Source organism: Gallus gallus, chromosome 14, assembly GCF_016699485.2.
Source record: "Gallus gallus isolate bGalGal1 chromosome 14, bGalGal1.mat.broiler.GRCg7b, whole genome shotgun sequence".
NCBI classification, from domain to species: domain Eukaryota; kingdom Metazoa; phylum Chordata; class Aves; order Galliformes; family Phasianidae; genus Gallus; species Gallus gallus.
Window position 1 is genome coordinate 2543306 of NC_052545.1, and position 12146 is coordinate 2555451.

At 50.6% G+C, this 12146-nt stretch overlaps 1 protein-coding gene across 9 annotated transcripts in view; it reads right to left on the reverse strand.

Annotated features, from left to right (window-relative positions):
- MICALL2 (MICAL like 2) overlaps positions 1–12146 on the reverse strand; it is a 33033-nt gene that overhangs the window by 12158 nt on the left and 8729 nt on the right. For 3 of the 9 annotated variants that reach the window (XM_414767.8, XM_015294333.4, XM_004945133.5), the window contains exons 1-3: positions 11131–11324; positions 5390–5438; positions 2101–2242 (exon numbers count right to left, since the gene is read on the reverse strand). In XM_414767.8, the coding sequence (XP_414767.4) occupies positions 2101–2242; positions 5390–5438; positions 11131–11273 (334 nt within the window). In that variant the 5' untranslated portion in view covers positions 11274–11324. Of the gene's footprint in view, positions 1–2100; positions 2243–2510; positions 3121–5389; positions 5439–5995; positions 6260–6786; positions 8465–11130; positions 11325–12146 lie in introns of those variants that run through there. The other 6 variants (XM_046900987.1, XM_046900988.1, XM_046900991.1 and 3 more) reach the window with 6 other exon arrangements.

Consider the following 12146-nt stretch of genomic DNA (forward strand, 5'->3'; position numbering starts at 1 on the left):
AAAACCAGTTTGTTCCCATGTTTGTACCTGGCTCACAGTTTGGTTGCATTTAATCATCACCAAAGCAGGCCCTGCTGTTACGCATCACAACTAAAGCAGCAAAGTACAAAGGGCTTATTTCATTCAAGTTGCTGCACTCCAGAGTTGCCACACATCCTCAACCCTCACTGCTGTGAGTGTCCAGCCCACGTCCCAGCTGGGGCACTCTCTAAACAGACAGACTTGTCAAAAGCAGAATTAACCTCTAAATATGGCTAATTTTGCAACAACAGAGACTTGAATGTACCATGGCCATGCTGATGCAGAAACCAACATGACTTGCCACAAAAAGTCTGCAAATGCCCAATCCTTTCTTCACTGCAGATTAAAGACAATCCCTCTAAATTCACAAAAAGCTGAGAAAAGAGAATCACCAACACACTTCAGTCGTGAGCCCAGCACGAATTCCCCATGCCCTGGAAAATGCAGTTAGACATCCCAGGGAAATAAGGATTCATGCACAGCTCTGACAGACAAAACTCCTCATTTGTCTCACTGGGATGTTATTTTTGTGCCACTTCCTATTCTGAATGTCATTGCATTACTTGTGGGAACTCAGCAGTTATCTGAGTCATAGCTTTGCTTTAAGAGCAACCAACTAAATGATCACCCGTCTGAAAAGAGATTAAACCCTTCCCAGCGGAGGCAAGGGGAGTCTGGGCAGGCTGTAGGGAGCACACAGGAAGCCCAGTTCCCAGATATCCTAATCAAAACCCACGGCTCTTCTAACATAGAGCCAAATCGGACTGGTGACACCAGACCCAGTAAACACGTTAGACTTAGTTTGCACTCTCACTGCCTGATTGTTCCACACATATCGAGCTCCCAAAGCCTGACACAAAGATGGGTGGCTTCAGCTCAACTCTTCTGTAAATGTTTGACCTCAATAAAATATTGGCTGCTCACCCTTTCTGACCTGCATCTTGCTTATTTCATGGTCCTGCCTGAACCCGTCCAGAGGGCAATGCTATAGTATTAGGAGCCCGCTTAGTGTCAGAGGGCACATTCCTGGCTGGGCTCATTTTCAGACACACACATTCAACCCAGCAACAGGAATGCAACCAGAGCAGTTTGTGAGACACTAGAGAGTATAAAAATGTGCTGTGCTTGACAACATGGTAGGCAAGATGCTGGGAGGGAGGGAGTAAAGACCCCAAACTGACCCAGATTCCCACAACTTGGCACAAACACGATGGAATTTGTTTCAGCATGATTTCAAAACATAAAATAAAAAATGAAGGGGGGAAGGGAAGAGGTTGCGGAGGGAAAGAGAAAGCCTGCTTAATTGTATGAAAACATGGAGAAGGCAGAAGAGCTTACATACAAAAGACAGCTCTCAAGAGTGAATTATACTTTCTTCCTAAGATGTAGGATGTTTTCAGTGTTTCTCTTCTCCATCTAGACTCACCTTAACCAGTTAGGTCATTCATGCTCTTATATTAAGCTCATGCTTAAAGCCAAATATAAACCAACCCTACAACAGCGCTTCTGTGAGCCCAGATAAACTCTCCAGTACATGGATACAATGCCTTGGCAGCTCTGTGGCCTGTTTTATGCTTGAAAGAATTGCTACCACAATTATGCCAGTTGAGGGAATTGTTTTTTTCTGCCTCCTATACCAGTCTGCTCTGCCATACAGTCTCCACTGTGGATGCTGTTTTATTGGCAGAGACTCACAGACAGGCTCAGCATTGTTAGACTCCATGTTCTTTCCAGTATGCCAAAGACTAGAGCAGAGATGGAGCTGCTCAAGAAAGGAAAGTTGTGGTGCAGGTCATGGAGTTGAACTTTCTGTGCTCCTGGTTGTACCATAAGAAATTTTAGATCATATTTTAAATTTTAAAGCATGAGTTTTGAAGATGAAGCACAGCTCTGTGCCATTCCAAAAGCACTGTGCTACTCCAATGAGTAAAGAGGTCAGACCCCCCCCACTGAAACAGTTATTGGTACCAAAATACTTCTGACTGGTCTGTTTTGCCTTTTTAAGTTTGTTAGGAGGCAAGGAAAAGCACAAAATTAATCCCCAATCCTGCCCATCTCTACATGGTATATGGTACTTACTAGGAGAACGTCCATGGAAGTAGTTATAATACTGGGAAACGTAGGTAATGATGCTCAGCCTGTCTGGTACCCTCAGAGCAACCATATCCTCTGCATCCAGCAAGGCTGGGATCCCCAGCTGCTCTGATGCCACTTGAAATGCCTAGGGAAGGAAGAAAACAAAGAAGTGGGGGGTCTTGTCCAGCCCAGGTAGCAGAGCTGCTCTGCATCGAAAGAAACTGCACGGCAGACAGCCTCATCCAAATAATAACTCTACTGGGGAACAGCTGCACCAGTTTAACTCCTACATTGTATGCCTGTTACAGGAACCAACAGAGTCATGGCTTCCAGCCACCACGTTGAGAAATTCAGGCAGGGAGCCAAAAATCTGGCCTGGCAAGCTGGCCGTAGCTCACTGCACAGGAACTCACCTGGGCTTCCCCTGCTCTTCCTCCAGCCTGCTTCTGTCTGGATGTGCACAGCTGCAGTGAGTGAGGCCTGGCAGAAGGGGCTGTGTCAGTCCGGGCTGGCAGGCATGCAGCCAGGCTTCCAGCCCAACCTGGGGTGCTCTCCAATTAACGGTGAGCTGGTAGGTGTTTGCAGGCAGCTTTCTATCTCTGAGTGCTGCGCAAATGTTAACGCTTCCTGCCAGCACATGCTTTTCCCCATTTGAAAATAGGGAAATCTGTTTTTGGGAAGGAAACCATTTCTCCCAGGCTAGAGACTGGGAAGAGAAGAATAAAGATTTCCTGATACCTAGCTCCCTCCCAGCTTAACCATTTCCATGCTGACATAGCATGTAGTGGGGGCAAATACTCTTCTTTGTGGTCTGAAACTGCAGGATCAAAGTCAGACAAAGGACAGAAAAGCTATTTTGTTTTGCCACTGAACAAGAGCCTTTACTAGAGGACACACACACACACAAAGCAACATCCCTAAAGCAATGGTGCCTTTGCCTGATTCACCATAGGGCTTGTGTTAGAGACCTTCTCCAGCCCTCTTCCTTCCTGACTTATGAGAGAAAATCCTTTCCCCTCCCCCTTCAGAGCACTCCTTTTGAAATGTCCACAGAGCAAAGGGAAACAGCACCTGCAAGACCAGAAGCACAAAGAGGGCGACTGCTGAAACCCACAGTGAAACAGTTAAAGCAAGACTTGAACACATTAAACCCCTCCGCATCTGACCTCTGGCACAGACACACAACAGAGTCGGGGTACACGCCAACAACTCCCGCTTAGAAGAAACAAACAGCCACTATTATTTAGCAAGATAATTACCATTTTTTTCCATTGGGTGTACCAGTAAAAATGTAACTAGGCTGACATTAAGCACGCTTTCAGCCAGTCACCTCCGGCTGCATCACCCCGGCTGCCAGCCCAGTCTGGCACTTGCTTGTCTTGTAACCTGGTACTTAATACATTCCTCGGAACACTCGTATCACATTGGCTGCCCAACAGCTCTGACCAGTGGGGTTTTCCAGTTCCTGGGAACTGCTCTTGCCTGGAGATCTAACACGCCTGCCACCCAGCACAACCCAATTGCTTTGCTCTACCTCTTATACCAGGCTGGCCTCTAAAGTAGCAACATTTTTCACCAGCGTAACTCCAAGGTCATACAGAGGAGGCAAGCACCACTGCTGCCACTTCACAAAGGCCACAGAGGAGGCAAAGTAATGCTTGAGGCCATCCAGGCAGGTCAGCCACAGCTTTCCTCTGCTGTATGCAGTATGCCATGCCACCATCCGTTAGCACTGAAGAAACTGGATGCCAAGTCTCTAGAAACCTTTCTCACCTTCATGCATGAGAAAAAAGCCACCAACAGCAATTTCCTTCTTTCTTTTTTTTTTTTTTTTTTGGCACTTGAGGAGTGACACATTCTTTCTTGGCAAAATGACCTCATAGGACAAGTTGCAGCCTGGACAAGATATTTTTTTGTTGAGTAATAGGGCCCTTGAAAAGCAAATACTGAACAGCACGGCATGAAGGAGCAGAGGAGAAGTGCTGGGAGAAATCAGGCTACTCACATCCCAAGGAGACCAGCCCAGGAACCCAGTGCTGTGGGGAGATGGAGGGGAAAATCTCACTCAGGTGCCAGGCCAGCAGGAGTCCAGCAGTGAAAGGGTAACACAAACAAGTCATCCTCCAGCAGAATAAGGGAGAGAAAGCAAAATAAAGGTTATAAAGCAAGGAATGGAGGAAAGAAAGGGAAAGAAACACAGTCTGACTTAAGAGTTTAGCAACTGCTTTTTACAAGAGGCACAAAGGAGCTTTTCATTAGGAAAAGCAGTGGAGGTTGGTTGTACAGCTCATTTCCCAGAGAAAAACAAAGTCACCAGCAGAACAGACACCATCAGCCAGGCGTGGGGAAGGAGCAGCACTCGGGGCTCACAACACACAGTCCAGGACAAAGAGGCCCTCATGCCTCCCAAATATCAAAACAACAACAGCAAAAGCAGTCTGAACCTCAAACTAGAGAAGAAAAATGTGCAGGACTGAACCCCCGAGTCTGAACACAACTGCTGAACCTGACCAGGGCTGAAAAGAAGCCAAAGCAAAGGAGTGCATAGAGGCACACAATGCACACAGGATCACTGCTTTTAGCTCTCCTGGAATCAAAGACCACCTCAGACAGCTCACTGTGTCAGAAGATACCATTGCTCCAGTGCAGACAGGAGGAAGCTGCAGCAGTTCCTTTACTGCCCAAGCTCTGGCCAAGCAGCCATGAAGCTGTGTGGAGCAACGCCAAGGGAAGAGAAGTGTTTCAATCTGCTGTTTCTATCCTTGCGAGGGAGAGAGAGAGAAAATCCTTTTGTGGAGCACAAAGCCTATGTTCAAATTCAGTGCAGGAGTGGGTTGGCCTGTCCAGCTTTCTTTGTGAAGAGAACAAGAGAAACTGAAAACCTACCCTGGAGTGATGTGGGAAGATGAGAAGTTAGGACTTCTACACTTTGCAGAAGCAATTTCCTGCGCTAGAAGCAAGAAACGGGAGAACCCCTTACCTTCCCTTCTTGCACCATCTCCTGCTCTATCCCTCATCATGTACACAACACGTCCACATCTACGTTCTGACCTCCACCATTTGCAGCCAACTCCAGCCAGGCAGAGGGATGGGAGAAACCAAGCTCAGTGCCTGGGGCCAGCCGTCTACGCCTTCTCCTTGTCAACAGCAATTCTTTCAACACCATTTCCCAAATCCTCAGTTATCAAACTACCTCCCCTTCCTTTGCTATTCCCACTATTGTGGTCTGGTCAGGTTAGGGTATGAAAATGTCAACGATTCTACCAAAAGTAAAGCATTAAAAGTCACTTACCAACTTGTTGTTCTCGTACACATTTTCTTTACTGAGGGAATTGAAGTTTCTGAAACACAGAAAGAAAAATCTCAGGCTGGTGACATAGAGCAAGCTGCTTCACTTCCAGCTTCTCAAACCTCTCTGAGCTCCACTCGTGTGGGGGACGGAGCACCTTCTCCCACTCTTCCTTTCCAGAGATGCAGCAGAGGGAGCAGTGTGGCAGATCCCCATCTGAGCCTGCAGACGGCCACAGATCTGCTGCACCTCCTGGGGCAGGGGTGGGCAGGAGACCCGGCAGGCACAGCCATCTGCCCACGGGCAGCACGACACATTTTTGGCACAGCTATCCTTGCAGGGCTGACTTCCGCAGCCTCCTGCAGACAGGACATGCCGATGCCCTGCAGATTCAGGGGGGTTGCTGAAACAGCCAGTAGCAAATTCTAAGTCATGCTTTTGATTTGTTTTTTTCTTTTCTTTTTTTCCCCTGCAGAAAGCCTTGCTTCTCTCTCACCCCACAAGGATAAACCTATGGCTGCCAGCCAGACTTGCAACACTCTCTCCCTAGAAATACTTTCCAAGCAGACACATCCAAACTTCCTCCAGTTTGTCTCCCCACAGGCTGACCTCACACACTGGAGCAGGGCTGTGTACCTCCAATGTTGCATGCATCTCACCCTCCTTCAATGCATTCACGTCCTCTGATCTCAAATGCTGCTGGTCCCACCAGTATACAAGTTCTGGCTTCAAATCCTCTTTCCTCCTTCAGTACCAAGCATCTGCATGAGAACTTTGCCCACAACGCAGTCCTGCGATTGGTTACACCGAAGTTGCTTGTAAAAATCCAGTTCTCCTTTCCCTGGGGCTGTCACCTTTGATTTGTAATCATAACTAATAACCAAAAAGGAAGAGACAATTACTGTCTGCAGTTACAAGCCAAAGTCAACAATCCTCCTTCCCTTTTGACTGGACTTCACCTCCCTTTTCCTGTCTCCACCACTTGCTCTCCCCCTGACATGCGCTCTCTGGTCCCATGCAGGTGCCACCAGGCTATGTCTGGAACTTGAAAACAGGGACCTGGAAGGACAGACCAGGGAGCACAAGGCAGCCTGTGCCCTGGAAGCAGAGCCCATGCAGCGTGCTTTCTCACCCACAGCAGAGTGTATCCCTTTCTTAGGAAACATTCACCATCAGCTTGTTTTAAACTGATGACTGCTAACCTGGGGCTACATACTAACTTCTGGAAGGCAGCCCTGCTTCTGACACTGCTTCGCCCTGCCCAGGCAATGCACAAGGTCAGCTCCTTTCCAATAATCCAGTTTCGCTTTACAATCGTTGTACTTGTTGGCACAAAGCTGAGCGCAAGACTTTCATCAGCAAGGAAACTCCCCCTGTAAAACAAGTGCTACACCACCTACTTTGCACGTTTGTATGCAGTCCTTCCGTAACTGATGCTGCTTCACCCCTGCTGGCCTCACCTCCAGAAGAGTGCGGGTAGCAGTGCTAAAGCCAGGGCAGAGCCGGCTCACAGCGATCTATTCATGAGGCCAACACATGATCTGCAGTGCAGCAGGGGAACTTTTTCCACTACTTGTAACAGCAAGGAGCAAGCCAGGTCCTTTATCTACTTCATATAGAAAGCAGAGAATTACATTATAAAGGCAGCACCTACAAATCTCACGTACAGCCCAGGACACCTCCTCTGTTTCCCACATTGGAGGCTGTTATGCTAGATAAGGAAAGAATGAACAGGAAGCAGCAGAGCAGACCCAGAGGTCAGACTCCCCCAAGAAGCACATAAAGACAAGGCACATCCCAGCTTTAAATCATATACTCTTATCCTGTGCAAAAGCAAAGGGACTTGCAGAGGTTTTTCTCCAAGCAATGATCCTGCCACAAGACTTCCCTTGCCTGTGACAATAGATGAAAATAACTATGAGACAAAAAGTTTCATGGAAACAATAGATGCAATCACTCTGTTTTGTGTCAGGCAAGAAAATCAGCTTTTTTAAAAGGCAGCTGAAGGAAGTATTGGAGATCTCTGCCTCACTGCCGGTTCCGCTGCCAGCAAAGCCTCTACAGCATGAACATCCTGGGCACAAGAAAACACCTGCAGGACAGCAAGGAGCCGCAGCTTGCTTAGCCACAAAGAGGTGTAACACAGCACCAAGGGAGGAGGGGATGGCAAGACTGGGAGCTGAGCACACAGCTAGGGGCTGGAAACACAATGCCACAACAGGTCCTGGCTCTGCTCTGCATCAGCGCATCGAAATGCAGATGCGGGACAGGCCTGAAGGAGATCCGTGCCAGCTCAGTGATAACAGTGACCTATTTATTGCCTGTCTGTGGCTCTCACACCTTGCTGAACGCTATTTGCAATAGGATTGTTTGTTCAGCCTCCCACTTGTGTGGAACAGAACAGGGACCTAAAAACCTGAATCTCTGATGGTGGTGAACATTTGAAATCCCCTCTCGCTCCCCAAGGGCAGTGCAAACAACCAGATCCCTTGGTCATTTCAAGAACTTTGTGCTCTCACAGCTTCTCTGCTTCCCTGGCTATTTGGGTGCACAGTCTGCATACAGTATTTCTTCTGGAAGCTCATCTTGCTGGTGCATCCCCTATCTTGGAATATCAAAGCTCTCCAGACCAATGTAATCCTAAGAAAGCAAAGCTAATACAAATGGAGAAGTAGGAGTTCTCCGCTGAGGAAACACAGGCAACTGAATTAATTGGAAGAGGTGAGAAACATAAACCTGACCCAGGAGAGCGTCTCCAGTGCTGGAAACAAATCAGAGTGGAGTTCACCAGCGAAGGAATAGACGTTGAGTTTTTAGCTCTCCAGAAACTCCATCTCTTAGTAAAAGGTGGCCAAGCATTTTCTGCACCCAGAAATCTCTGTGACCACCCACTGCTCCAGCTGTGCAGACCCAGTGCTCACAAAGCATGCCACAGTCCTCTGCAAGCACATGTGTTTCCTCTGCGCTGATGCTGCACTCACTCAGAGCCTTCACCTTGGAACAGACTGAGAAGTAAAAGTCCAGAGGCTATCAGCTCCCTGGCGATACTGGCAGCTCACAGCCTCATCCTGCCCGGCTGAGCTGACAGCGACCCAGAGAATGCTGCTGGAGAAACGGGTGCACGCAGCTGCTCTGTTCTGGCCACCAAACATGCATGTCCAAGCACACAGCTGTCAAGGGGGATTTCACAACCACCCCATTCCCAGAACACTGAGCTAAACACCGCCAGCGCTCTGGGAGCGAGCAGGATCCAGGATGAAGAGAAGGAGCTTAATCAAAACCTTTACTCGACATCTGGCATCAATAACAGAGTGAATGTGGGCGGCTCCCCTGCTGCTTTTTTAACTCACTTATCGGATGGGGAGCAGAGAAACCTCCAGCCAGACCTGGCTCAGCCAGTGCCATCACACCCAGCAGCTGCAGAGCAGGGCACACCGCTCTCTGTCCAGAAGGACTTCAGTGCCCTGCCACCATCCCAGAAAATGGGCTCGCACCCATGGCTGGGTACCACGCATACTTCAGCTGGAATGAAAGAGAAATAGATTTCCATGGTAATTCAGTGTGTGCCTCCGTTCCCCTAGAGCTCAGTCTGTCTGTGCATCCCTGGGTGAGTGGGAAGTGAATTAGAAGTAGGTTTCTAATTTTACACAGCCTGCCCTGCTCACTGATAATGCACAGAATTGGCTCAGTCTGAGAGGAGTTATCATGTTGTCCGTATGTTTCCTGGCAAGAAAACAAGAACAGGGAAGAGCCCTGTACCAACCTGCCCTCTGACCCATGGAACCCACAAGAGAAGCACATGATTATTACCACATTTTGTAATTGCTTCAAGTTTTCCTGTGAATTTCTCAGGCTCTTTCAAGGAGAAATCACCTCTCCATATCGTGCACTCCTCAGCCCAAGAATGAAAACAAAGACGGAAAACACACTATTACAAAATTCTGCTGCCATGACTGCATTGTGTCCTGCAAGCAATTTATGCACAATAGCTGCAGCAAACACACCGCCTCTCCAAACACCAGTTACTCAGTTCCGGTTTAGTTGTCAGTATGATGTGTTTAGTCCTCAACTTTTTTTTAGGAGCAGGAGGAGGAGCTCAGGACAAACCACTTTGAGCCCCCAGGAAGCAAAAATCACAGCCACACGTACACCCAGCTGCCAAACTGCCCAAAGGGCTCTTACAGATTCACAGGGAAGCTGCACAAACACTCAGCCCTGGGAGCTGAGGTACACGTGACAGCCCGAAATGACGACTATTTGAAAGTATAATTTACTTTCAGCAGGACTTTGTCCAGCCAGGGGTATACCTGGTGACTTCCTACATTGCACCACTTACACTGCGGAGAGAAGTCATACCAAAAGCTTCTCCTACTTTCACCTCCAGGAAGCCTTGCTGAGCTGGCCCAAGCCAAAAAAGGTTTCTGCAAAGTCCTTCAGGATTTCTAGCATGAGAGGAGTTCAGCAGGAACAGAGATGCTGCAGGGATCTTTTCCCTTCTCCAGCACAGAAACATTTACATTAGATACGACTATCTACAACCTCAATGCGCACTTCTAGGACCGTAACAACCCACTAAAGGGGTCAGCTTGATGATCCCAGTTCCAGAGCTTCTGAGCCCTACTCACACCCACACTATGCTCCACATGGGCTGGCAGCAGAGCTGGCCAGGAAGCGGCCCCAGGCCCCCCATGAGCACCTCCCATCATGTCAGCCTTTCTGCTCTGATATTTCATACCTTTGGGACTGTGAATGAATGAAAGGAAGGGAAATATTTGGAGCCACGTGGATGTGACAGCACGTCAGGAAGCCACTCACAGCAACACCATGGTGACAGCCCAAGCATGGGCAGGGAGGGATGGCAGAGCAGGCATGCAGAAGTTCCTGCAGCCTGCTGTTCTCAAGGCTGCTCCGGCCCCTTCCAAGTTTCAAAGCTATAGAGAGGAATGAGTGCCAAACAACAGCTTCTCCCTAGGCTTCCACCAGCAGTGAGACACCTACAAAAGACCTCCACGCATAAAGAGCTGTCAGGCTGCACTGGGAGACCAAGGGAAGGCAGAACTCAAGAAACAACTGGAAAACTCCAGTACAGAACACACACCCCAGTCAGCCACGTCTCACTGGGAATGACCTAATGCTTAAACCAATACACCTGGGCTGTGCTGCTCCATTGCCTGTTCCCTCCTCAGTCCCCCACCCCAGAGTGCAACAAGCCCAGAAGCACTTTAAAAAAGGACAAAACCTAGGACGCTTCCTCGTTACTTTTCAGTTTCTTTTAACGATTCTCATACCCAGGCGTTACGTTTGGGACAGAGGCAGGTCAAAGACCACGGGACGACAGGAAAAAAAGCAGCAAAGGCTGGCAGCGCTTCGCCTCCCGCGGCCGTGCAGGGGAACGAAGCGACAGCGCTGCGCGGACGGCCCTCGCCCCGTGCGCGGGATGGGAGGACGCACCGCGCCGCCGGGTGCCCGCTTGGCCAGGACTCAACAGAGACAGCGAAGAACGGAACCCCCGAGCGGTGCCTGAACGTGTTGTGCAACAGAAAGGACGTTTTTAGAAGGTTTATCGTACAGCCCACAGCTCCCTGCGGGAGGAGGGAAGGAGGGAAAGCGGCTCGCTGCTCACGGGCTCTCAGCGTCGGTGCAAGCGGAGCGCCGGGCGCGAGGAGCGGCTGAGCTCAGCGGCTGCTGAGGGGACGGGACGGGACGGGCTGACGCTGCGAGCGCCGTGCGGTGCCGGTACTCACATGAGGTCGGGGCGGTGGCGGTGCAGGATGGCGCAGAAGGCCAGCCCGTCGCGGAACGAGGTGGTCATGTTGGTGATGCTGACATCTCGGTAGCCCTCGCACTGCTGCTTGCACCACAGCTGCAGGTTCTGGATGGCGGCCATGGCGCAGCCCCGGGCCGTGCCGCCTGCGGGAGCCACGGCCGTGTGGCGGACGGCGGGAGGAGGAGGCGGGGAAAAGGGGCGGGAGGCGGCGGTCCCTCACGGCCGCCCTCCTCAGAGCCGGGCCCGCCTCAGCCGCCGTGCGGGGTCTGCGCAGCGCTGTGCGGGGCAGGCGGACGCGGGCAGCTCCGTCCCGCACGCAGCGCGCTCCTCTCGTGTCGGGGCCGAGCAGACGGGCGCTGTTCCGGCCTCCTGCAGGCCGCCCGCCAGGCCCTGGCGTGCCCACGGCCGCGCTGTGTGGAGCGAATACGGCCAGGTGGGCGCGAGGGGCCGGGATCCCCGCTATGAGATCAGTGTGCGGGCAGAGCGGGCACTGGGGCTGCCTCTGCCGCTCACAGCTGCACCGAGCCCAGGGCACCCCGAGCCTAGGATGGTTCAAACTAAAAGAGGGCAGGTGTAGCAGGGTATAAGGAAAACATTTCTGATGCTAAGAGCTGTGAGGCGGTGGCTCAGGGTACACAGAGCAGCAGCAGCACCCTGTCCCTTCACACACCCGAGCTCAGGGGACAGACGTGAGCACTGATGGAGCTGTGCTGTCCCTGCTCAGTGCACGCAGTGGGACCAGGTGGCCCCGAAGGGCCCATCCCTTCCGGCTCAGAGCATTCCTTGAAAGACCAAAACACAACAAGTGCAAGGAAAGCCTATGGTGACCTCAGCGTGGCTGAACTGAGGCTGTGGAGAGGCAGGAGTGGGGCGGCTTGGTGAGGAGCCAGAAACGAGCCTGCCAGCTCCAGGCCTGCTCAGGTGGCACAGCTGGGAAGAGCACCACCAGCACAGTGAATTTATACCATCACCTGCATCCAAACAATAACTCAC